This window comes from Fusarium odoratissimum (assembly GCF_000260195.1).
Source record: "Fusarium odoratissimum NRRL 54006 unplaced genomic scaffold supercont1.6, whole genome shotgun sequence".
NCBI lineage: Eukaryota > Fungi > Ascomycota > Sordariomycetes > Hypocreales > Nectriaceae > Fusarium > Fusarium odoratissimum.
This window is the reverse complement of record NW_022158692.1, coordinates 1,508,223-1,531,783: the sequence shown is the minus strand read 5'-3', so window position 1 is coordinate 1,531,783 and position 23,561 is coordinate 1,508,223. Positions and strand designations below refer to the sequence as shown.

The 23,561-nt window shown below is 49.9% G+C and overlaps 7 protein-coding genes across 11 annotated transcripts; 2 read left to right on the top strand and 5 right to left on the bottom strand.

The window, feature by feature from the left end:
- The first annotated feature begins 142 nt into the window (after positions 1-142).
- On the top strand, positions 143-3,017 carry FOIG_05165 (CPA1 family monovalent cation:H+ antiporter). 4 transcript variants are annotated; one of them, XM_031203651.1, is made up of 5 exons: positions 143-658; positions 727-759; positions 821-967; positions 1,026-1,682; positions 1,735-3,017. In XM_031203651.1, the coding sequence occupies exons 1-5, from the start codon at positions 616-618 to the stop codon at positions 2,784-2,786; spliced, it is 1,932 nt and encodes a 643-aa protein (XP_031067230.1). In that variant the 5' UTR covers positions 143-615; the 3' UTR covers positions 2,787-3,017. The 4 variants fall into 4 exon arrangements, with proteins under 4 accessions (XP_031067230.1, XP_031067233.1, XP_031067232.1 ...); XM_031203654.1 differs by having other exon boundaries at positions 300-658; positions 821-1,682; positions 1,735-2,990; XM_031203652.1 differs by having other exon boundaries at positions 310-658; positions 727-967; positions 1,735-2,989.
- FOIG_05164 (chromatin modification-like protein VID21) lies at positions 2,973-8,545 on the bottom strand. 2 transcript variants are annotated; one of them, XM_031203650.1, is made up of 4 exons: positions 8,069-8,545; positions 7,839-7,991; positions 4,501-7,747; positions 2,973-4,452 (listed from the first exon to the last, which is right to left on the bottom strand). In XM_031203650.1, exons 1-4 carry the CDS (start codon positions 8,128-8,130, stop codon positions 3,331-3,333), a joined length of 4,584 nt encoding a protein of 1,527 aa, XP_031067229.1. In that variant the 5' UTR covers positions 8,131-8,545; the 3' UTR covers positions 2,973-3,330. The 2 variants fall into 2 exon arrangements, with proteins under 2 accessions (XP_031067229.1, XP_031067228.1); XM_031203649.1 differs by having other exon boundaries at positions 7,839-8,545.
- A 976-nt stretch (positions 8,546-9,521) lies between these two features.
- On the top strand, positions 9,522-14,945 carry FOIG_05163 (uncharacterized protein). Its single transcript, XM_031203648.1, has 2 exons — positions 9,522-10,968; positions 11,029-14,945. Exon 1 carries the CDS (start codon positions 9,701-9,703, stop codon positions 10,775-10,777), a length of 1,077 nt encoding a protein of 358 aa, XP_031067227.1. The 5' UTR covers positions 9,522-9,700; the 3' UTR covers positions 10,778-10,968; positions 11,029-14,945.
- FOIG_05162 (uncharacterized protein) lies at positions 10,977-14,986 on the bottom strand. The gene has a single exon (XM_031203647.1). The coding sequence runs from the start codon at positions 14,573-14,575 to the stop codon at positions 11,114-11,116; it is 3,462 nt and encodes a 1,153-aa protein (XP_031067226.1). The 5' UTR covers positions 14,576-14,986; the 3' UTR covers positions 10,977-11,113.
- Positions 14,987-15,583: 597 nt separating this feature from the next.
- FOIG_05161 (uncharacterized protein) lies at positions 15,584-18,136 on the bottom strand. Its single transcript, XM_031203646.1, has 2 exons — positions 16,977-18,136; positions 15,584-16,928 (listed from the first exon to the last, which is right to left on the bottom strand). The coding sequence occupies exons 1-2, from the start codon at positions 17,793-17,795 to the stop codon at positions 15,948-15,950; spliced, it is 1,800 nt and encodes a 599-aa protein (XP_031067225.1). The 5' UTR covers positions 17,796-18,136; the 3' UTR covers positions 15,584-15,947.
- Positions 18,137-18,563: 427 nt separating this feature from the next.
- Positions 18,564-22,515, bottom strand: FOIG_05160 (DNA polymerase gamma, mitochondrial). The gene is made up of 2 exons (XM_031203645.1): positions 22,172-22,515; positions 18,564-22,121 (listed from the first exon to the last, which is right to left on the bottom strand). Exons 1-2 carry the CDS (start codon positions 22,332-22,334, stop codon positions 18,865-18,867), a joined length of 3,420 nt encoding a protein of 1,139 aa, XP_031067224.1. The 5' UTR covers positions 22,335-22,515; the 3' UTR covers positions 18,564-18,864.
- A 406-nt stretch (positions 22,516-22,921) lies between these two features.
- FOIG_05159 (uncharacterized protein) lies at positions 22,922-23,559 on the bottom strand. Its single transcript, XM_031203644.1, has one exon. It carries the CDS (start codon positions 23,373-23,375, stop codon positions 23,049-23,051), a length of 327 nt encoding a protein of 108 aa, XP_031067223.1. The 5' UTR covers positions 23,376-23,559; the 3' UTR covers positions 22,922-23,048.
- Between the last annotated feature and the right edge of the window lie 2 nt (positions 23,560-23,561).

The window sequence follows — 23,561 nt, the reverse complement described above, 5'->3', positions numbered from 1 at the left end:
ATGATCTTACGTCATCTTTCTCTTCAGTGCTAATAGAATTTATCTGGGGAAACAGTATTTACAGTTGACTTCCTATCAGTCAGCACATGTCTTCGAATTAGAGATGTTTAGAGGTTAACTACCTTGATCAACTCGGCCTAGACGTGAACGACAACTCGGATTGGTAGGTAATATCCTTTGCATGAAAGATGAGCCAATCAGAGTCTTGATCTATTGAAAGCTGTCGCCTTTCATCTGGTGTACCTATCTTGGCTGCTCGGCCCACCTTGCACTTAGCTTAGTTCCATTACCTTACCTTACCTTAACCTTAGGTAGTATCCCTCTAGCTTCCTATCGCATACCCAGACCAGGGCACGCCAACTTGTTCCCTCCAACATTCGCTATTTCGCTGCCTGGGCTCTTCTTTCGTGTCGACGTCGTCAGCAGCAGCAGCAGCAACACCATCTACAGTAATTCGTCCTGCGGTTCCAATACCGCTTCCTCTCGATACTCGCGCTCCCTTGCGAATGTTCCAGTGCCGCAGCTTACGAGGCTCGCGCAAAGGGTTTCCCACTTGATCTGGACGATCGCGACGGCTTTAAATTATCGCAAAGAGACGGAGACGACGCAAATACAATGGCTTCCGCAAGACTCGTTGGAATGGGCTTCCAGCTCCTTAGTACGCTATTCATCACCTATGGAGCCCGACTCTAATTCCGCAACGTGAGACTGACGAATCGAACATAGAGCGAGCGACCGATGAAGAGAGCGATCCTGAGGGTGCGTTTTCCCATTCGAAAAGAGACAACTCACCACAAGAAATACTGACGATGACCTCCAGAGGGTGACTCTGCTCAGAAGGAATTGTTCGCGGCATGGGCGCTCTTCATCTCGATTATGCTGCTCATTATTGCTTTCTTCACAAGCTATATGCTGCAGATGAAGAAGGTCACTGCTATACATGAAACGGTTATATCCATCTTTGCTGGTGCGCTCCCTGAAATCAACTACCGGGGATCAATGGCTTACATGTCTTCTCCTTGCAGGAATGGTTGTTGGGCTTGTCTTGATGATAGCTTCTGGCGACTCTATTCGCAACATGATCAGTTTCGACTACCAAATCTTCTTCAACCTTCTTCTGCCACCTATTATTCTATCCTCGGGTTATGAGCTACATCAGGCCAACTTCTTCCGCAACATTGGTACCATCTTGACCTTTGCCTTTGCTGGAACCTTTCTGTCGGCTGTCGTTATTGGCTTGATCCTGTATATCTTTACACTCCTCCCCGGATCGCTGGGCATGACCTTTGTCGATGCGATTTCCGTGGGCGCAACTCTCTCCGCCACTGACCCTGTCACTATTCTCGCAATCTTCAACACCTACAAGGTTGACCCCAAGCTGTATACCATCATCTTTGGAGAGTCGATTCTCAATGATGCTATTGCCATTGTCATTTTCGAAACTGCGCAGAAGTACAAGAAGGGCGAGGCTGCTAATCTTGGCATCGTCAGCTTCTTCGAAGGTACAGGAATCTTTTTGCTCGTCTTCTTCTGCAGCATGTTTATTGGCTTCATTGTTGGCGTGGGCACTGCTTTGCTGCTTAAGTTTACCTACCTTCGCCGTATTCCCAAGATTGAGAGTTGTTTGATTGTCTTGATCGCCTACGCCACTTACTTCTTCTCTCACGGCCTTCATATGTCTGGTATGTTACTCCAGTCTTGGCTTGTGCTACACACATTCTAATTTCCATGCAGGTATTGTGTCGCTGCTCTTCTGCGGGATTACACTTAAGCACTATGCCTATTTCAACATGTCACGCCGAACTCAACTCACTACCAAGTTCATCTTTCAGATCTTATCGCAGTTGTCTGAGAACTTCATATTCATTTACCTGGGGCTGGCTTTGTTCACAGACAACAACCTTTCATTCCAGCCGCCTCTCATCATTGTCACTATTCTGGCTGTCTGTGCTGCCAGATGGGTCGCTGTATTCCCTTTGTCCAAGGCTATTAACTGGTTCATCCGATATCGCGCCAGCAGACGCGGTCAAGAGGTTGGCGATGAGCTGCCCTACAACTACCAGGCCATGCTCTACTGGGCTGGCCTCCGTGGAGCTGTCGGCGTGGCGCTTGCTGCTTTGCTCACTGGCGACAACGCGCCCGCACTTAGAGCTACTGTTCTGGTTGTTGTCGTGCTTACTGTCATCATTTTTGGTGGTACGACTGCTCGAATGCTTGAGATCCTGGGTATTCGGACTGGCGTTGTTGAAGAAGTCGACAGTGACGATGAGTTCGATATCGAGACCTTTGGCGGAGGCCTTCAGGTCAAGCGTTCAGGAACAGGGATCGGATATAATCCTCGCCGGAATGGCAGCGTCGCCCTTGGCAGTCTCGAGGCTGGCCAGTCTGCTAGTTATGTCTCAGGCGCCTCGTCTCCGCACACTGGTGGCCGCCCTGTTAGCAAGAGTCGAAAGAACTCTATCCCGGAGCGATCTGATCTCCTTCGCCATAACGATGATTCCGACATTGGTAGCGATATTGACGTCTCCGACCTGCCTCCGCCAGCCCGACGATCACCACTGCCACGGGCTAGCACCGCTCCTCCATCTCGAGTAGACAGTGCATATGCAACTCCCACGACAGAGACACCCGGTGGCCAACCTATAACAGCAACCAATGCCCTCCGACAGCTCTGGTCCTCGGAGGATCCTGCCAGTGTGTTCCACCATCTAGACGAGGACTTCATCAAGCCCAGGCTACTGCTTCAAGGTGATAGCTCTAGGGGCGGGCACGGTGGACCAAGCTGAGTGAGATATAGTGAATGATGGATATTCATGAGATTCCCGCGTCGAGGCGGGCTGTATCATCTTATGTGCATGAACGGCGTTGGGTTTCATTAGTATAGACATGGCATTGATGTTAGATAAATGATGTGTTTATTCTATCTTGTGCTCGTATTTCCTATTCATCGTGTCACTTGCGGATGCGCGAGATGGTGAATGCAATTGCATATGAGGGTGGTGTTTTTTTTTTAAAAATCGCCTTGAACAGACGAGGACTTCGAGGCTTGGCGTAATGGTACGCCTATTTCACGCCTCGAATAATTAATAAAATGTATCTACAGATGATCTCCAACTCATCACGAATATGCCATACCAACCATCCGTTGCTCATACATAAAAAGGGTAAGCAACTGTACAACCAGAACCAGAATGATGCCCCTTCTTTTGCCTGCACGCTTTTTTCATGACAAGATCAACACCAATATTCATCGCTTCCCATGCACCAACCAAACCAGTGGTTCTAGAACCCAAACAAGAAACATTCTTTTATTTTGCCCGTTTTGTACGATTAGCCTGCTGACGGTGTAGCACTGCCGCTTGCCTGCCTCTGTTGCTGTTGCTGAGCTTGTTGCTGCTGCTGAGCTTGGGCCTGGGCTTGCCCTTGACCTTGTTGCTGCTGTTGAGGCTGCTGTTGTTTCGCTTGTTGATGCTGCTGGTGAAGCTGCTGGTGTTGTTGTCCAGGGCTACCAGCCGCTTGACTTGCCTGCTGCTGTTGCTGTTGGCGAAGCAGCGCGGCGTATTGGTGAGGGCTTGTCGTAGCGGCGATGCTAGCAGCAAGTCCGCCTTGGCCGTTCGCCGTACCAGCAGCAGAGTTCATAGCAGTGCGCTGAGCCATCATAAGGCGTGTCAGATGCTCTGTTGCCATTTGGCGAATTTGATCAGGGGGTAGGGTCGGGTTCTTAGTACGAAACTGGGCCTCGAGCTGAACAAGCTGAGCGGCAATGCTAGGGGGGAGCTGTGCTTGTGGTCGTGGGGCTATTGAGCCAGCAGGACCAGCCGGCATATGAAGGCCATTGGCCTGTGGTGAGCCGAGATTACCGGAGTTGAACTGTGCCATCATAGCCTGGGCGTTATTTATGAAGTTCTGCTGGTTCATTGTATTGGCTCCGTTGATGCTGTTGACACCATTTCGCATGTTCAAGGGGGGACTCTGCTGGGAACCGTTCGCCCCTTGGCCAGGGGTGCCAGGGCCGCCTTGGGCGTGCTGCATCTGTGCCAGACGTTGTTGTTCGGAGATGCGCTGGGCACGCATCATCAAGTTGACGTCAGGCTGAGGGTTTGGCATGGGCATGCGGTTGTGTTGTCCCTGCATTGCCTGCAATTGGGCTTGTTGCGCACTCGTCATCTGATTAGGTGGAACGAGCCCGCCAGCCATTTGAGACGGAACACCCCCCATGCCATTGGCAGCAGGAGATTGCATGGGCATTCTAGGACGAGCTTGGCCGGCGGCGGCGGCGGCAACAGCAAGCTGATTAGGTACATTAAGTCGGCCAACACCATTCATTCCATTGGCTGCTGCCACGGCGGCGGCGGCAGCGGCAGCGGCTTGAGCTGAGTTCTGACCGACCTGCGCAGCTCCAGGAGTGCCAGCCATCTGAGCTTGACCTTGAGCCCTGGCTTGCAAGGCAGCCTGAGAGGATGTCAGCTTTGTACTTCTGTTCTGATGTGTAGTACTTACTCGTCTTTGAGCTTCTTGCCTTGACGCATACTGCGCCATCTTTTCTGCCAGGGCTTGGTCTCGCTCATGTCGCAAGATGCTGTATTCTCTCGGTGTCTTGTTGGTGCGTTGTGATGCAGGATCATTAACCTTTTTATTGGCTGCATTCTGCGAAGCTGTGTGCTGTTGCTTCTGAGCAGCTGTCTCCCGTTTCTTCGCCAGCTTACGCATTGCGTCAAGAAGTGTGAGGTGCTTCTGATTCCGTCGTCTCTCCACTCTGACGGGAGTTGACGGAGGTCGTCTCCGTCCAGGGGTAACTGCGCCATTGGCTGGGTTGATTTGCTGTGCCACGAGCTGGTTTTGCTGTGCAATGAAGTTCTGGGCTGCGGTGATACGTCCTGTATAGGCTTTGAAATATTGAGTCTTGGACATATCGGCTGGAAGTCCTTCGAGAGAAATCCATCTCTCGAAACATTCCCACGGGGACCGTCTCTCAGCACCCGAAGTAAAGCGAGATTTGGGTGCCAACATGCTGGCAATAAGGGACCAGTTGTAAGAGTATTCCCGGACAAGATTTCGAAGTTCATCATCCTCGTTAATTGTCCACTGAGAGGGGCTTCTGCATTCGAAAAAGCTCTGTAACGGCATCGGATATTCCGAAGGCGGTCGGAACTGATGGCCAACATAGAGGCGATCGCGAATATGCTTCATCTCGGGATTAAATAGGGCCACCTCATCAGTAGCTGGTGGTAGAGGAAGACTGGGTGAAGGATCACTGCTAACAAAACCAGCCTCACCCTCGTCATCCGAATCCTCGTTCTGGTAATCATATCGGCTGCGCTTCCTTGGCGGACCATCTGAAACCAACTTCATGTGACCTTCAACATACTTGCTCAGTGGTAGAGCTGGTCGTCGCCAATGAGCATCAGGATCCCATTCAGGACCTGTAAGGTCAAATTTGGGAACCTGGAGAGGCTTTCCAAACATGGGTAGCTCCTCCAGAAGTTGGTCTGCAGCAGCTGTTCGACGAAGTCCAAAGATAACGTCGTCGTCTTGCAGAGAGAAGATGGCGGACGGTGCTATCGTCTCAGGAAAATCCTCAGTTAAATCATCCAGGTTGTCAATAGACTCGACATCTCCGCTTGAGATGAGATCAGGTGTGAGTTGATTTTCGCCCTCAACATCACCCATCGAAACGTCGGGGGCAGGCTGTGCCTTCGGAGGTATCACAGCAGGAACCTGCATCAATTTTCGCTCTTCGGGGGTAGATTCGTGCCATTCTGCGCAAGCATATGCAAGATTTTTTGCAACAGCCCTTTTCCATTTGCGTTCTTCTCGAAAATCAGTTCGCATCCATTTCATTTCTTGGAGCATGACATCCCAGTGCGACGGGGGGCGTGTTGGCTCAGGGCAGCGCTTGGGTTGTCGTAGAGACCATTTGTCATGCTGCTGTAGGTGGTAAACCCGGCGCAGAACTTTACAAGCCTGATGGTCCTGAATGGCAAGATTGGCATCAGGGGTAGTCACGGTCTTGTTGGCTGTGTACAAGATCTTCTCGATGGGCTGCATCCAGGAGGAGCTGCCAGCGAATCCCTGGACGAAAAGGGGAGTGTAGTAGTCCTCTGTCGGTATGATCGGATCGCGCTGGCTGGCCACTATTGACCTTTCGTCTGCTTTCTTGGATTGCTTTCCGAAAACAACGGTCGAGGGCTGGCTTCGTGACCTCTGCCTTTGATGAGCTGAGATATGGCGATGTCTTAAGCTTGGCGATTTGGGTGTCGAAGTCAAGGGGGTCAATTGATTGTCCAGGCTTTTGTTGGTCGAAGTGTGCTCTACGGTCGGGGTTTGTCGAGGAGTTGCACCGACAATCTCGCTGACTGACTTTGGGCGCATGGCTCCGGAGGACACTCTGGTAACAGCGCGCTCAACCTTTTGGGGGGACTCTTTGGGTGCCGACTCCACAGGTACAGTGGCAACATCAGAAATGGGCGCTGGCGTAGGTGTTGACGGGGCTTTCTCGGTAGCCTGTGTACTCCCATCTGATTTGACCTCTTGACTTTGAGTTTGAGCTTGAACGGTTGCTTTGGGCTCAGGGACGTCCACATCCATCTGCTCAGGGGGCTCCTCTTGGCTGTCTGGAATCTCTTTAATGCCTGGCACTTCATCTGAGTTCTCAAATGAGTTGGCTCGTGCTATATCGATATCAGATTTAGTTTGAGTACTGTCTTCTTTGACTTGTTCGTTAGCATTGATTGCAGTCGGCTGAACAATAACATCATCGGCACCCGACATATCAACATCTTCCGAAACTGGCGCTGAAGTTACGGGTTCTGTTTGGTGACTAGGACTCGCTGCTGTTGCCGCTGCCTCCGCCGCAACACTCGATCGTATAGATTCCTGCAGCAATTGAGCTTCAGCAGAGTCAGGGGGTGCTTCCAGCACACGATTCTGTAAGTCTTGGCTCAAAGTAGCCCCAACATCATCACTCGTTTCTTTCTCATCTTTCTCGTTAACCCCCTCCTCTACCTCATCCCCGGTCTGTTTCTCTTCAGCTGGCTCCACAAACTGTGGTCCCTCGTGCTCTGGGCTTGTGTCTGTCGAAGCATCGTCGTGAACCGCGGGCGTAGTTGCGCTTTGTGCAGTTGAACCAGGTGAAGACAAGGCATCAGGCGCACGGGTGGCATCTGTGGGTGGCTTGACTGTCAACGCGGCACCTCTAGTATCAGATGAAGTACTGGGCCCTCGACTTGTTTTCTCCGCCGTTGATGCCCCTGGCCCAGCATTTTCTCCCTTTGTCCCCGATTCAAAAGTAACTTGAGGCTGACGTGGTGCAGGCGTGTCTGAGACCTCTAAGGCATTGGGTATATCCTCCGCTTTCGATTTTGAATTTGCATTGGTGTCAGCAGCGGTTTGGGTAACAGGACTGGTCGTCGAGGTCGGCTCTACAATCGCATCCTCAGGTAGGGGTACAGGCTGGCTTGTCGGTGTAGGGAGAGAGCCCGCTTTGTCGGTCGTAGCGGGATCTGTCGAAGGCGGAGGGCTCGGCGTTCGTTTTGGAGGCGCATCACCAACTTTGGGAGGTGGATAAGTTCCATTAGATTGTTCTTTGTCCTGCACATTCGCAATCTCAGGTTTGCTTGCATCCTCGAGCGTCCGTTTCGGCGCGGGCTCGGGCGCAATGAATATGGCTTTTGTCAGAGACTTTTTGAAGAGTTCGAGAGAGATTGTTGGTCTCGCTGGGATACTGGATTCGTTCAGCGTCTTGCCTCTGTATCCATGTTAGTACATTATATATATTGGCAGACCGACACGCGCGCAAATCAATTTGGAAAAACGCGCAATGGTATCGCAGGACGTACTGGATGATATCGTTGGCTTGCAAGAACTGCCATTCGGCTGGTGTTGTGGTCGGCGCGTCGGGGTTGGTCAAGACTGGGTGTGGGAGACCCTCGGACTGTGTCGCAACTGCGAACAGCTCGCGCAGCTTGCGCTTCCGCGACGTCACAATTGAACTGAGGCAAGTTAGCAGCCCGAAAAATATATCCTGACGATCGGAAAAATCGGCTCTTTTGTCTGAGCCCATACTGACCTGCACTCATTGCGCTTTGTTTGAAGCAGCCTTGATAGATCGGCGGCTCCGACCTCAGTCATAGCATCGACGGCCGCGACATCCGTTTTTGGACGAAACGGACGTTGCAAAATGATATTCTTGAGCGCCTGAGATGAATGCAGGTGTTTTATACGATGAAAGACGCTGGTGTTGATTGTTTTTGGGGTGTCGTTGTTGAAGGCGACGTCGCTGGAGGGCGTCAAAATTTCTGTCTCTGGGGAGACGATAACCGGGCGGTTTGTTGGTGGTTTACAGCTCAATGCGCTGAAAGCAGTGGAGCCTAGTTAGAGCGTGAGTGCACGGGGGGGGGCGCTGGGCGCTGTAGGCTGGGGAAGTGTCGGGGAGGGGGATGTTGGTTAATGGGCTTAGGGGGGGGCAATCAAACAGGCGTCAGCGAATAGTGGGTGTAGAGCCAGTGGTGGGTGGGAGAGGGAGGAGCAAGGTTTAGGATAAGGCCAAGATTAGAAAGAGGAGAGACAATTTGTTATCCCAGAAAATACCATGATTCGTGATCAATTGATAAGGCTAGTAACAGATTTCCTTACGCTTGCGGCGCCAATACGCTAGTATGCATAACGCTAGTGAACAGAAAGGGGGATAGAATGGTAATGCACCCTTGTACATGTGCAGTACCAACCCAACCCAATTACTAGCCAACTAGAACCTAATAGAAACCAAAGAGAGTGACGAGTCCTGGACGTAACAAACTTGCTGTATGCTCTTATTTCTATGTCTGTAGCAGTCATTTCATATAAATAAAATCCAAGTGTAAATGGAAGCGCAAACCTAGAGCCTGTTACACTTTAACACATCATCTTCTCTTCTTATTATGATCATCCGGGGCTGAAATTCCTCCTCCTCTTCTTCTTATTCAGCCACTGGTCTTGGACTTGAAATAAAAGGTTGCTATCCGACAAGTTCCCGAGGAGGAGGTCCTGGAAAGTCTCACAATACGGCACTTTATTTGCAATATGGAACATCATAAGTACCTTGGTGAAGTACAGAAAACTTAAAAGATTGGAGATCTATAAGTTTAAAAGAAAAAGAAGTTTTCTAATATACAAGATATCACCCGTCTAGAGATATCTAATTTTCAATAATAATTATCTACGATGTTTCCTGTTAAATGTGGCTATTTTATATCTTGGTACAAATGGTACACATGGTAACGGAGGTCGTTCTCAAAAGTCTTTGCCCAACATGACTTACGCCACAATTACTAATCTCTGTCAGGTACAGAGGTATACAAGAGATAAGAAAGTCTATAGAGGCACTGCCTTGTAATCACCTTATAATTATAAGGTATTTAGGGAGAATCTCTAAGTATTTTATTAACTGCAACTACTATAACTTAATCATAATTAGCGACTATTATCTCGCTAGATATATCTCTGGTATCTTATCAAAAATAGGTCGACCAGCCATGGTCTTCTTTGGCAAAGACTTTTGAGACCGACCTCCGTAAATGCATTGAGATAAGGTGTCATTGCTGTGTTGGCCCGATCGAGCACCGCCACAATAAGGCGCGCAACAGTGCAGCTGACGTCTTCCAAAAATAATTCCATCTCTTCAAATGAACTTACACAGTTTCAATAACAAATATCCGCCAAAATGTCCGAGCAAAGCAAACCTCCGGCTCCGCGAATAGCAATCAAGTTCGGCGCTACGTCGAACAATAACAACTCGAAGAAAGCATCAAAACCAAATCCACCCTCGTCGCTAGGGAAGCGGCCACGATCACACGCTCTGGGGGTCGCTTCCGACTCTGAGGATGATGATTATGAGCATCGAGGACGGCATGAGAAGATCACAGGCTTTGGGGTGGACGGAGCGGAGACGGAGCGCAAGGCCAAAGACTCGAGGATGGAAAAGAAGGACTATGTGATTGTCCGACAACCAAATCACGACTGGAGATCAGAGGCCAAGGCTCAGAGGAAGAGCAAATATTCGCTGCCCGAGGAGGCAAGAGCGCAGCAAAACAACACAACCGTCGAGACGGAACCTGCGGATCAGGACAAGGGACTCAAATGGGGTCTGACGATTAAGGAGAAAACCGAGGACGACAACAAGGATATTGGATCAGAGTCTAAGGAGAAGCCAGTCTCCAATGATGGCGACCAGAAAAAGCCACCGCCCAAACGAACAGCAGATGACGAAGCAATGGACGCTCTACTAGGCAATAAGGAGGAGGACGAAAAGATCATCCATCCAACCGAAGCGGACGCCTACCGTCGCGACATCCAAGGAGCAGGAGAGACATCCACGCTTGATGACTATGAAGCCATGCCAGTGGAAGAATTCGGCGCAGCTCTTCTCCGCGGTATGGGCTGGGACGGAAAACCTCGCGGTACAGTCAAGGAAGTCAAGCGACGTCCGAACCGAATCGGCCTTGGTGCTAAGGAGCTTAAGGGTGAAGAGGACCTTGGCGGGTGGAATCAGAGCGGAAAGAAGAACAGACGACCGCGCTTGGACGAGTATCGCCGAGAGGAGAGTAAACGAAAAGAGGGTCGCCGCCATGAGGACAGTTACAAGCGTGAGCGTGAGCGTGAACGCGAGAGGGATCGAGACAGCAGGCATGGACATCGTGATCGTGACCGTGACCGAGACCGAGACCGCGACCATGACCGTGATCGGAACAGGGACTACGACCGGCATCGGAGTCATCGGGACTATGATCGACGACGGTAAATCAAGCAGTCGCAAGTTCGCTATGAAGGCCTTACTACCGGCTTATCAATACGACGCAGTGATACCTTTATTATCTGGGAAAGTGGTCAATTCTTTCCAGAGATGCATATTACGTAGACCAAAAATGATCCCAACGCAAAACCAAAAAAAGAAGAAGAAAAAAAGGAGATACTCAGTCATTGCACAGACACGTAAGAATGACACTTTTTATCACGAAATTATACAGTTCAATAAGCTTACAGTGACTATAGTCTAAAACAGGATCCTTGGGTATATGATATGCGTTCAAAGACCACAGCAACCCAACGCCATGCACTTCCCCACGAGCAAACGATGCTACCTTGCTGGCACGGTCAGTCTATCCATCTCAGCAGGTCCTTCATCTGCCCCGCCTGTCTTTGTGCTCTCCTCGGCATCAGCCAGCGATGTGAGGCGTTTTTCCTCCCTCGACTTCTTTGTCAAATTAAACGATCTCCGAATCGACATACTTCGATTTCGCTCGGATTTTCCTCCATCACGACCTCGGTCTCGATCTGGGTCTACCACATCTTCTAGGGCCTTTCCCTGTTTGAGCGCTTCCAGGGATCTCTTGGCAACGTCCACGTCTTCGAAAATGGCTTCCGTGTCGAGGAGAACTCGATCGATCTGTCCCGCTATGCCTCTTTGCTTCTCCAAATCCTGGATCTTCTCTCTCAACTCATCCATTATATGCCATCCCTCCATAATTTCCTTTTCCAACTGCTTTCGCTGGTCTTCTGGGAGCGCCTTATACTCCCTCTGCCCTTGGACAATGCGAGCCCGGCGGATGTATTTCTGGGGCGTCTTGGACCGCTCAGCCTGCTTCACGACACCTTTGAGTGTGTATCCGATCGGGCCAACAATAGCAGAGAGGTTTTTGAGGACCAAGCCTGTCAATCCCATACCTGTGCCCTTGACGAATCCAATCGGTCCATTTTCTTTTGCTCCACGAACCGGCAGGCGAACTACTCCTGTGAAGCCATCGTAGACTCCATACGCAAACTCATGCCGGGCGGCCCGGAGGCCAGAATGGAAGCCTGTCACTCGAATGGGACGTCGTACGGTATTGTCGCCATAGAGTCGAGGAGCATTGTGAAAGCCTTGGGCGAGTGCCATCGAGAGGTCCACTGGTGCCTTGGCAATGGCAGTAGCTGTCCTTTCCACACCGCTCGCTATGTCGCCCACATACTGACCTCCGGTGTCCCCAGCTGTCGTCTCAGTGCGCAACGAGGCAGCATCCACTGGGTCATCAGAGTCCGCCGGATTGTGTCGTGTTATGCTGTTGCCCGACTTCTTAGATTTCTTAGCATTCCTCTGATTCTTCTTCTTGCTGATTGATCTTGTTCTTTTTGCCCAATGGTAAGGAACGCTTGCAACGCCGTGAAACGCTTCACCGACTGTGCTAGCTATGGATCCGGCAATTCCTGTGACAGGTTCGCCGGGACCTTCAAAGTCATTCCATTCCACATGCCTGAGAAGTCTCAGGCGCTTCCAGGTCAACAGGCCGTTGTCCACTAGGATGTCGGCAGCCAAAGCACCCAGTTTAATATTGGTGTTTTTCAACTCCCAAACGGCTGTGTGATCTTTGAGAAGGGAGCATCGCAAGAGACTCGGGCTCCTTAGGTTCAGCTGTCTGTGAAACTCTTTGACGGCATTAACAGCGCCATCACCCTCCTCTGCGATTCGTTTGGCGATTGCTCCAGCAGCATCTCTTGCTTTTTCAGTAAGACAAAATTCAATACCTTCAGCAAGCTTTTCGGCGTTCAGGTGTTTGTATGGCACTGGCTCCGGTCCAACATTTGCGTTGCTCACCATCTTACCCCAAAAGTTTTGGTCGCCGAAGAAGGGAACGATCATTGTAGGCTTGCCACACTTGAGCGCAATGGCTGTTGTTCCGGCGCCTCCGTGAATGACGCATGCCTTGACTCTCGGGAAAAGCCAGTCATGGGGGGTGTTGTCAAGCATGAAGATATTCTCCGGAACATCGTCACCACCAAGTCCACCCCAGCCCTTAGATACCAGGGCACGAACTCCAGCCAACTCAACAGCTTTGAAGATCATTTGTGTGAATTTGTCTGCATCATCAACAACAATCGATCCAAACCCAATGTAGATTGGAGTCTCCCCAGCTGCTAGAAATTCCTCCAGTTCCTTCGGTGGCTCAAAAGTTGAAGCCAAGTCAAGAAATACGAAGCCAGCCACGTCAACCTCGCTTCCCCAGTCTTGTGGCTTTGGGACAAGACCCGGTGACCACAAATATGTGAATGGCACATGCAGGCGATATGTTGCACCTGGAGCCCAGAGAGTCGAGACAGGATCTAGAGATAAAGTCTTGACACGAAATTCGTTGACCAGATCTCCCAGACCTTGCCATACCATCATCTCGACTAGGGGGTAAGAGATGAAGTTTGTATATCCAGGGTCCACATTGGAATTCTTGATGCTTGCCAAGGGATGAGGGAAAGCTTGTGTAGGTGTGTAGGGAAAGGTAAACATTAAATGAACAGGAATACCAAGTGCTTCGGCGCAGTGAATATGTGCAAAGCTTGGAGGGTTAGCAATAATGACGTCCGCGACAAAAGGGTCCTTTTCGCCCATCATCTTTAAGTTCTGGCGGTCCGATTCGTCGTCTGTGGCATTGATGCATGCTCGCCAGAAACCATCAAACATGGTGGCCATTGCGGCTCGCCGTCTCCCAATATCTCCAGCCTTGACTGTCTCAAGCGTTGGGATCAGACCTGGATTCTTGACCATAAAAGCCATGAGCTCTGATGGATCACCCCCGACAGAGAAGAACTCAAGACCGGAATCTTTTTCGACAAATTCGCGAAACGCTGGATGTGTAGCGATGCGTACTCGGTGTCCATAATCCTCTTTCAAAACCTTGCCTATCTTCAAGAAGGGTTGGGCATCTCCTCGTGAACCAATAACCATGATCACAATGTTTAAGCGTGCTTGAGGTCTGGGATCCGTAACAGCTGTTGAAGAAGATGACCGGCGTGGGCTTTCGGGAATTTTGAGAGTTGACACCCTGTCCGCTTGTTCAGCCTTTGCAGGAGTAACCTTATTGACAGCTGCACCCAGAGCCTTAGTCAAGTATCCAGTGCCTGCAGTTTCGTTGACCGTGATGCGCAAACGACCGTCCTTTTTGACCTTGCCGGATGTTTGGTAGTTCTGATTACCAATGCTGAAATGGCCGTATTTACCCTCATCGTGGCTCGCCTTCCTACTTGCTTTCTCGCCTGCTTTCTTCTTGTGCTCACTATGATGAGATTCCTGCTGGCTGGTTTGCGGCTCATCCTCGCCAGCCGATGCTACCGAACTATCACTTGAGCTGAGCCTTGGGTCCTCTGGTGCTTCCCAGATCGCCTTGTTCAAATATGAGGTGCCAGCTCTGGCTGGACCGGGACGAAAGTAGGAACGGTGGTGATGAGCGCGCCGCGGTTGCTCAGTCTGCCAGGACTTGGTCGGTCTCGGTCGACTCTTTTGGGCTGGCGACTTCTTAGGTGAGATTGAATCGTCTGCCGTTGGCAGATGTGCAGGCTCTGACTGGACTGGTGTTTGTTTAACGCCGTCGCCAGGGTCGATGTTCTCCTTTGGGCTTCGCGGCGACAACGGACTTTCGGGGGATTGTATTGGGCGTGGGATAGGAGCAGGGTAGGCGACATCTCCATGAGTATCCGTGATTAGTGTTGTAGATTGTTGTCCATCGTCGTTGTTGTGGTGTTGCTCTGATACTTCAAGTTTAAGCTTGTTGGGGTCTTCTTGTTGAGAATCCATGGCACTGTATGACCGGTTCCTTTCGTTTTTCAAAGGTTTTGTGGTGTATTTCTTGAGTTGTGCGAGAAGGAAAGTTGTTTGGTCAAAGACAATTAAACGATATATCGCGATGTCTGCTGTGACGAACTGGCGTCGGTATCGTGTCACAGAAACATAGAGTAGTGCGTTGTTCGCAAACTTGGCGGTATGTTAGTTGCTACCGGAGTCGCGAATAGCAGCCCATGATTTACAGGCTTATAGTGTACAAAGGGTGAAAGAAATGAAGAATCTATGATCAGGGCCAAGGCAGTCCGAGGTGTCATTAACAATTTCCGAGCCGTCCCGTTCCATGAGGCGTCACGAGGTGAAGTCAGGTATGGGCCTCTTTGACGTTCAATGTCAATGCTCCTTCCCCAAATTCTGGTTGAAAAGGATACAATGATGTCACTTGCCGTGTTATCCACAGCGGGACCCCTTGGCGTTCGGCGGTTTTAGCTGCTTTTGCTCCGCGAGACTAAGGCTAAAATAATTGATGGGGTCACACAAGGTCTCATTCAGAACAAGGAACAGGCGAAGAATCGTCGATGATGCACCGCTAATTTAGTCCTCTCGGGACAGATGCCGCGTTTCAAGCTTCAAAAGGGCTGCATTTATGCTCATGCGTTGCATCGCATCGCATTGCTCTGGCACCAAACAGGCATGAGTCGAACATACCAATTCAAGGCCAGCCAGCCAGCCTAGTTGTGTGGCTCTAACGAGTCAATGAGTTACACATCTCGATCTGGGCGTCCAGTAACCAATGTTGTAAGTCATCTTTCCGGTTCTAAACTCAACCAATAGTGGCATGTTCACCTAACCAATAACCTGGAGCAGCAATTGGCCATCGTCATCCGACTACCTACCTACATCAGGTAGCGACAGAACTGAAGACCCTAACTCAGTAATAGAAACATGGGACAGAAACAAGGCTAATTTCCCTGTGCCTCGTTTGCCTGAGTCGTGGCTTGGCTTCTACGGACTGTATGCTCCGGGCAGCTTAGGCTATTTTGCACTACCCTATACCCGAATTTCTGATCGCGAGATATCTGGTAGGACCTCTAATAATCGAACCGAAAGAGAACAGGTGATCTTTACTTAACTAGACTAGCATACTTATGTTCAACTGAGTTTATGTCAATTTAGTTTTTAGTCACAAACCCGAAAACACCAGCCTCGAAGAACATGTTGAGGATGGTCATTGTGATACAGAGTGCGCAATATAAATAATGACATATTTATGTTTCTTAACCGGAAAACACTGCAGACATCGCCATGTACTACGTATTTACAAATGCCGTACTCCGATAGACCCGACCTCAGCTGCAACGCTCCTATAATCCACAGTCATCAAGGTCTACTGCAATGGAACACGCTCGAGGGTATCCGTCAAGATGCCTAGCTGCATCGAAACCTCGTCTTCTTGCCCTTGTCCATCAATCTCCTTCTTATCTATTGCCTCTCTCAGGCGCTTGGCGGCTGCCAGTAAGGGGCTTGCGTATCGATGCTCAACTGCTGCGGCCATTCCAGCAGGAACCAAGTGCTTGAAATCTTGACCACCAAATAAGAACAGAGCGAAATTGGCAACCTGAAGGTGAAAGGGTGCGAACTGGACCCAAAACTCCCACAAGGCCTCCAAATCTGTCTCGGCGAGGGACTCGAGATCCTCAAAGAGGGTATACTGAAGTGTGTCGAGGCAGTCCGGATCGGCAAAGCGGCCCGTTGAGCCGGCCTTGCGGGCGGCAATGATCTCTTCGCGTAGCCATGTCACTGCGCATGCTTTCAGTGACGAGAACATGCAGTTTTCCAACAAGTCTTCCAAAATACCCAACCTGTCTTCCTCGTGGGGATCTTCGTGAAGGATGTGACCCGCCAGCACGGTGGCTGCATTCCGTACCCGCAATGATGGATGGAAGACGGAAATGAGCGTAAGTAAGTGATGGTACGACATGAAGGTTACGTCCTTATCGTCGGTCCCTTTAGGTCCAATAATGCGCTTCTGGTCGTGGAGCCAAAGTGCAATGACTAGCAAGGCCTCGACAGTTCCAGGATTGCTCTCTATCTGCGTCTGAGGGTCATCTCCGAGGAATCGTTTCAGCAAATTGTGATGCTCAGGAAAGATGTAAGCGTCAGGTTGTTCGTAGTCGGCATCAAAGATATCTGATGCAAACATGCGATAAGCAGTCAAGCAAAGAAATCCACCAGTTGAGAGTTTGATACCCTCAGGATTCTTAGGATCAGGCTCGACTTCAAGTGGATTCACAGCAAAAGGTGACTGCAAGGCCTTCTTGACCTCAGCTGACGGTAGCTTCGCTAGACCCAGATCGCGAGCTACAGACTGAGAGAACATTAGTGCCAAGATCTCTCATTGGTCATTGCCACTTACAACCAGCTGTCCAACCAAAGCATCTTTGGCTTGGAGCTCGTCGACCTGCTTGAAAGCTTGCAACATAGTAGGTTTCCCTGGCACGATCCTCTCCGGATTGTAATACTCCAAGTGCCGTGCCGCCCACTCTAGCCTATTTGAGTTGACATATGCTTCGAGGATACTCGTAACAAATGACTGTAAGAGGCGCGATACTAGTTCAGCCTCACCCTCGGCGGCCTGACCTGCATCTGCCTCAGGATCGGGTGCGCTCTTGGAGATATCGCTGTCTTGAAATGGTGTTTCGAGCTTGGTGCTGGACTGGCGAGTGGGCAGCGGTGGTCGCTTTCTGCCAGAAAGAGACCGTGCGAGATCAATAACTGCGGCTGTCGTCTCGGCACCCTGGGGGTTGTATGCTCGGTAAACGGTCTGCAGTGTCGTATGAAGGAATCGTGATGGCGCCTTGACCTGCAGTCTTCTATGGAGGATGCCCAGCATGCCAACCAGAGTGATGAAATTTGCGCTCGCAGAGGCATCGCCGGCCTCAGAAGATTCGGCCTTGGAGTCAAGCACTTCAAGCACCTTGATAATGACCTCGCGGGGGTTCCCAAGGCGGGCAACGGTCTCGAGGCAACCTTGGCTACCAGGGACGGAGATTAGCATCTCCACGAGGTCCCAGCCAATATCGCTCGTAAGCTTAGCATCTTCGAGAATCTCCTCTAGAGTTGGAAGAACTTCGGGGGATAGATTCGTTTCGACTATGGTGAGGTATGTCAAGGCATCTGTGGTGGGGGGCCGAGTCTCTTTCAGTCTTTGAATAGCTTCGTCGACGGACACCATGATGCTGAATGAATAATCACTGTGCTGTGTTCTTTCCCTATAACTACTATACAGTGATCGATCGTATTCGTCTTATGTATTGACTAGCTCGATCGAAACGGTCCGGGAGGTTTGACAAGCTATACCTAGTTACTGAGGGGTCGATCGTTCGGCTCGTGACAGGTCTAGTGTGGTGAAGACAGCACAAGAAGTGAATGACGTTGGGGGCGCAAGAAAGATTGAGAAAAGCAAGTCAATGAGAGAAATAATCGAAAGGGATAAGTTTCCCCTGATCGATCGACAGCTTTTTTGTGATCTCGTTGAGATTGATGAAGGAACACAAAAGGAAAGCGAAACATGCGACGAGGGATGACGAGGAGCCTTTAGTGGAGACCGTTCCCACTTAGCGCGGGACACTTTCGTCATCACGCTTTTAGACATGAGCTTGTTTTCCACTCAATTTGGAGGCTCAAGACAGCAACACCACACTCTGATTCAAGTGTAAATGAGGTCCTGATTTTTGACTGTCCAGACTGATGGACTTATGAGAACATTCAACTGAGGCTCTGCCTTGTCTCTTTGTGCCCAGGCTAATTAAGCCAATAACAGTACTACACATTACTCAAAACGAGGTCTCCGCTTGATGTGCTACAGGGGTCAATCTTTGATCCTTCCATCGCCAAGCCTTCGCCCGCTCACCTTAAGTTCCATGTCAGCGTCGTTAGTTGGTGTCTAGGTAGCTTCGACATGAATTGTCGGCAATCAATAGATATGGCGAAGCAACATTAGAGCAAAGCAATCCATGGTATTAACCAACATGAAAATTAAAGGATAACGCAAAGAGCTACACATATGGTTTGCAAATATACATAGTACAGCAGCCCCGACCTTTCGTTTTCGCTTTAACGCCCCTGAAACCCATCCTCAGACCCCCAACCAACAGTAAACACCAGTCCCAGATGCAATCATACATATCCATACAACCAAATAGACGTCTCCGCGTGAGTAACTATAATACATCGCCAAACAATGTGTACAAAAGAAGTATACAACTACGCTATCCTGAGTTTCCTCAAGGGCGTGGGTAGGGTTACATCCTCGAGTTTTGGCTCCAGCTCTTGCCCGAGTATTTCGGCCATGTCATTTTTCTGGTCTCGTAGGCACTGGGCTTGACTTTCAGGGCCTCCGATACAGAGACGGGTTCTTCCATGGGGACCAGTTTCGGGTATGCTCTGTAAGGTAACACGCTCTGCAATTCTCTCTTGCTTAACGGCTTGTCCTTCTTCGGCGCTGCAGCTAGTTTGGCTTTCTGGACGTCTTTGACAAGCTCTCGAAGTTCTGCGTCGTCACTGACGATTTGGGCCTTGAGGAAGGGGATTGACTCTTGCGCTGACTCCTGAATACCCTGCATAATAGGTACTCGGGGAGTATACTTGATCTGTTCTAGTCTGGGAGCATGCTTCGCATCCGGAACGATATCAGGATCTAGTCTTGCAATTTCTCCCTTCTCCAGAAGTGTGCTGACATCGATACTTTCTCCAGGGGAAATGGGGGTTGGGTGGCTCGGAGTGACGCACTCCATGTCCACTTCTTTGCGCAACACATGGTCAATGTCCACAGCAGAGAAATAAGCACATGACTGAGGAAGGTCCTCAATGCCAACCTGCTGAGAGAACATGGCACGGGTCCACAGGTTGGCGACCTGCAGAGCAAGTGCAGTGCGATATTTGTCCGTATCCTTGACTAGATAGCGAATTTCGTCGTGAACTGTGATAGCAAGTCGAGCATCAATGTTGAACCTGCGGATCAGGTAGTCCATGGAAACGATGAGCAGGTGGAGGTAGTCAACACCCGATGATTGGATAGCCCAGTTGATTCTCGATGTCAGATAACCACCTTTGCTGATGTATCGTCCCATAAGAGCTTCAGTGATGCCAGCTCCCAATACTGGCGTCCTTGCCTTATCTTGCTCGGCGAATTCTTCCAACTTGTTAAAGACAAATGACTCGGTGCCGCCTCTCCAAAAGGGTCGTTTGTAGAGCACCTTGCGGTTGGTCTTGGTGCCTTTAGTATTGGCATATAGTTTCGAAGCCGTCTCCAGTGTCTCTTTTTCTGACAGATTGGGGTTAAACTGCCGCAACAAAGTCGCTGCGAACTTCAGACCAGCGCCATAGATTCGTCCATAATTGAAAACTTTGGCATCGTTTCTGGTAATGCCAAGAATCGAAGCGGTTCGTGAATGAAGATCGGTGCCGGCAGCCTTTGTGCCTTCCAAGGTCATGAACCCAACAGCATTTCCGCCGTGAAGCTTGAAGGTTGCGTCGCCGACAAGACTGGCAATCCAAAGCTCCTCCGAATCAACATCTGCTCCCACAAAGCAGTAGCCTTCAGGCGCCTTTACCATTGCCTTGAGCTCAGAGCCCACTCGATTCTTCTTGGCGTTACTAGCAGTAAGCCAGGTATTCTCGACTGCTCTGCGAGTTATAGTGCCCATTGGAATGATTTGTGGTAAGATAAAGCCGCTGGCACTGGCCTCCCCGCCTTTGTGCCCAGTCTCAGCTTGCATGCCTTGATGCGGAAGATCTTCTTGATAGACAACCATTTGAGATTTGATGCGGTCCCTCGCACTGATCCAATAAGAACATGATGCGTTCATTTCCAAAGCCTCCTTAGCATATGAGTACTCGGAGGACAAAACGCCGCTCTCAAAGTAAGCCAAATAGCCCTTTGCCATTGGATTCACACAGCGAGCCGTCGGGCCATCCTTATGAGGGAGTTTGAAGTAGGTATGGGTATGGTCATCACGTAAATGGATCTCTTTCTCGTCGAATTTGCATTCGATCATTTGTTTAGCTGTATATTTCGAGGCTTCCGCTCTTAGTACTCGAAATGTCCAACCATATTTGTCAGACCAGAACAGCGGGTGCCCGTCCCAAGCTAGTCTTAGTAACAGAGGAGCGATTCGCGTTCGAACAGTGATGCTGATAGGGGCATCGTTGGATTGAAAGAGGTCCTTGTACCACTTAGGCATACCCGGTTTCTTCTGCCTAGCTGCAGGTCTTGGGGGGTCGTTCTTCCGCTTGCCTTTGACCATTTTGATCTCTTGACCTGACCAGTCGAGTTGCTGCATCCAGGGGTCGTTTGTGTACGCCTCAGGCTTGTCCTTGACATCCAACGCTTTATCAGTAAGACTAATAAGTCGTTCCTCAACGGCATCATTGAGCTTGTGGTACGTAGCTTCGGCATTGGTGATATACGCATCCCACGACTTATCAACCGGAAGAATGACGGACGAAAGGTGCCGGAGGGCTGCGAAACTGACGGGGTGCGGACAGGTCTCTAGGAAGTTGGGGAGAACAATCTGGTAAATACGATGAGTGACTGACACGTCGGCAGCGCAATAGTCCAGAAGCTGGTCTAGTCTCTCCAGGATCTTTTCCCGGTCCAATTCGCTAAAGTCGTCACGAAGAGCTTTGTCAATCGAAACATTGAGGTGAAACTTGGCGACATCACGGAGAGAGTTAACGGAACTTCGTTCAACCCAGAGCTCTTCTTCATCATGCATGCCACTGGTCATCAATACCGCTAAATCATGGTCCGGAGTCTTGCTCGCAACTTGATCCCGTAGTTCTCGATTCTTTTTATGTCTCATCCAGGTAGGTCGCTGTTGAGAGCACATACCGTTTACAGCGACGTGGAGCGACATTGTGTCGAGAAAGGCATTTCGAGTCTGCTTGACACTATACTCTTCCAACACCCGCGCTCGGTCGAAGCCAACGTTGTGTCCAACAATAATTTTGGCCTTATTCGGGTCGCCTAATGGAATCAATTGTCGATCATTGGTGGTCTCCATCAACAGCCACGGCGACAGCCACGCATACCAGGCAGTCGGGCTCGAAGCGCAGGCCATCACAGCAAAGGGGCTAACTTTCCACATAACTTCCGTGTCAAACGACAACATCTCTTCATCAGGCGCATCGACTTTTTCGGTACGCCCATCAGGATAATATTTCGTCCAACCGCTTTGATGTATCCATTTTCGAGGCTTTGGTGGTGGATTGGCGCGGGCGAACTGTTTTGCATATGCCAGATACGGCTCGGCGCAATCCACCCCGAGTTTGTGAAAATGTTCATCAAGTGTGCGCCCTTGGAGAGGGGGAAGATCGAAAGCTATGGGTTCGGATTTATCGGTATTCTTTCCAAGCAAGTCATGGCGCCTTAAATGGTCTCTTGATAACTCGACCAGCTCTTGTGGTGGAGGTTTGACACCATCAGGGAAAATTTGGTCAAATATGTGAGAGCTGAGTTGCTGGACGCCTATCTCGTTATATCGGGCTTCAGAGGGCACTGCAATAAAGTTAGTCTGGTAGGGTTGTAAATGATCCATCCTTTCTTACGTGCAAGCGTGCCCTTTGGGTTCGATTTGATGTTGTCGGCGACAGCAGCCAGCCATCGGACATGAGCGCGCAAAGCATGACGACGAAAAGCCTGGTGTCGAGCAACTCGGATGAAGCTGGGCGTCGAACCGCGCAACGGCTGGGCAGAAGCCGATATGAGCATAATTAGGTGCAGTACGATAGCATCACGGCTTCTGATACTGTAGTTGATCCGCTAGGATGTATCGGTAGTGTTTCGTCTATATCCGGGCTGTGGTTGATAGAAGCAAGAGATAGCCCTAGAAGATAGAGGCCAGGATGATGAATTTAGCATTTGGATGGATCTTGACCAAATTAGTGAGGTGACACCCCCTGTTAAGTGGATGACGCTGTGCATTCTTGGTGGGTCTTTTCCATGTGCTTCAGATAGGAGTGGGGAATAGGATGCAAAGGGTCTAAAAAGATGGAGGGGCATGGTTTGAAGCAAGGTAAGTAGGGTTTGTAATAGAAGAGATATGGCAGAATACATGATAACGGATGGTGTCTTGAAGTATAGTGGCCAAAAAACTTGTATGGGGTGATTTGCTATGAACGTCTCACTTCTTGCAATTTCCTGTCCTCCAATCTACTAGGTAGTATGGGGCGCACGAAAAGTTATGCCTACTATACTTAGTTACTGGGTTCGATGTCCTTGAAGATATGGATGTTGTAAAGCCCAGAATCGTTACTTCAGAGGGCTTGTCTGCTAATGGGAGATATGAATCTCGTATGATGAATGCTTAGGTACTTTTATGTTGTCTTGTAGTTAAATGATAGAGTGGTGAAGCTCACATCAAGACCATCCACGAGACCTTGAAAATGCCCTTTCAGCCTACCCTTATGTTATCAAGATGAATGCTTAGCTTGAAAGCCAGGATATGAAACTAAACACTAGAGGAAATACCCGTCCATCCCTTGAGGGATTCTCTAGTTCAGCTTGAGGTTCCTGTGTGTTGGAAAGAGTTTTGGTGGCGTCTGGACTCGTGTATCCCACCCCACAAAGCAGATAGAAATTGTCATGAATACGATTTGCGATACAGAGCACCACTATTGAGTTGTATTGAATGGAAACATCGATTTGAGCAAACTCTGGTATCACTTGCGTATGGAATGTATCGTCGAGGCTATTGCGATATGCATCATGCAGGGACCCGAACGTGTCCAAGGCAAGCGTGAACGCCATCATCCGAGTGATGGTGGAATGATGACACTGGCAAGAAGTATGTATACCCCAGTCTCGATATCAGACGATATCACCAAAGTCAGGTGCCTTGTGACTGTGGCTGTCAACAGTCAAATCGGCTGCTGCTACGTGGAGGTTGGGTTGAGTGGACAGAGAGGGAATGATGTTTGCTTCACTCACTCCATAGAC

Coding starts and splice junctions, on each gene's coding strand:
- FOIG_05159 (XM_031203644.1), bottom strand. CDS start 23,375: ATGATGGCGTTCACGCTTGCCTTGGACACGTTCGGGTCCCTGCATGAT.
- FOIG_05160 (XM_031203645.1), bottom strand. CDS start 22,334: ATGCTCATATCGGCTTCTGCCCAGCCGTTGCGCGGTTCGACGCCCAGC. Junction 22,122..22,171: donor CCCAAAGGGCACGCTTGCAC/GTAAGAAAGGAT, acceptor ACTTTATTGCAG/TGCCCTCTGAAGCCCGATAT.
- FOIG_05165 (XM_031203651.1), top strand. CDS start 616: ATGGCTTCCGCAAGACTCGTTGGAATGGGCTTCCAGCTCCTTA. Junction 760..820: donor TGAAGAGAGCGATCCTGAGG/GTGCGTTTTCCC, acceptor GATGACCTCCAG/AGGGTGACTCTGCTCAGAAG. Junction 1,683..1,734: donor TCACGGCCTTCATATGTCTG/GTATGTTACTCC, acceptor ATTTCCATGCAG/GTATTGTGTCGCTGCTCTTC.
- FOIG_05162 (XM_031203647.1), bottom strand. CDS start 14,575: ATGGATTCTCAACAAGAAGACCCCAACAAGCTTAAACTTGAAGTATCA.
- FOIG_05161 (XM_031203646.1), bottom strand. CDS start 17,795: ATGGTGTCCGTCGACGAAGCTATTCAAAGACTGAAAGAGACTCGGCCC. Junction 16,929..16,976: donor CTTTGGTTGGACAGCTGGTT/GTAAGTGGCAAT, acceptor ATGTTCTCTCAG/TCTGTAGCTCGCGATCTGGG.
- FOIG_05163 (XM_031203648.1), top strand. CDS start 9,701: ATGTCCGAGCAAAGCAAACCTCCGGCTCCGCGAATAGCAATCAAGTTC.
- FOIG_05164 (XM_031203649.1), bottom strand. CDS start 8,062: ATGGGCTCAGACAAAAGAGCCGATTTTTCCGATCGTCAGGATATATTT. Junction 7,748..7,838: donor CAAGCCAACGATATCATCCA/GTACGTCCTGCG, acceptor ACATGGATACAG/AGGCAAGACGCTGAACGAAT. Junction 4,453..4,500: donor GGCAAGAAGCTCAAAGACGA/GTAAGTACTACA, acceptor ACATCCTCTCAG/GCTGCCTTGCAAGCCAGGGC.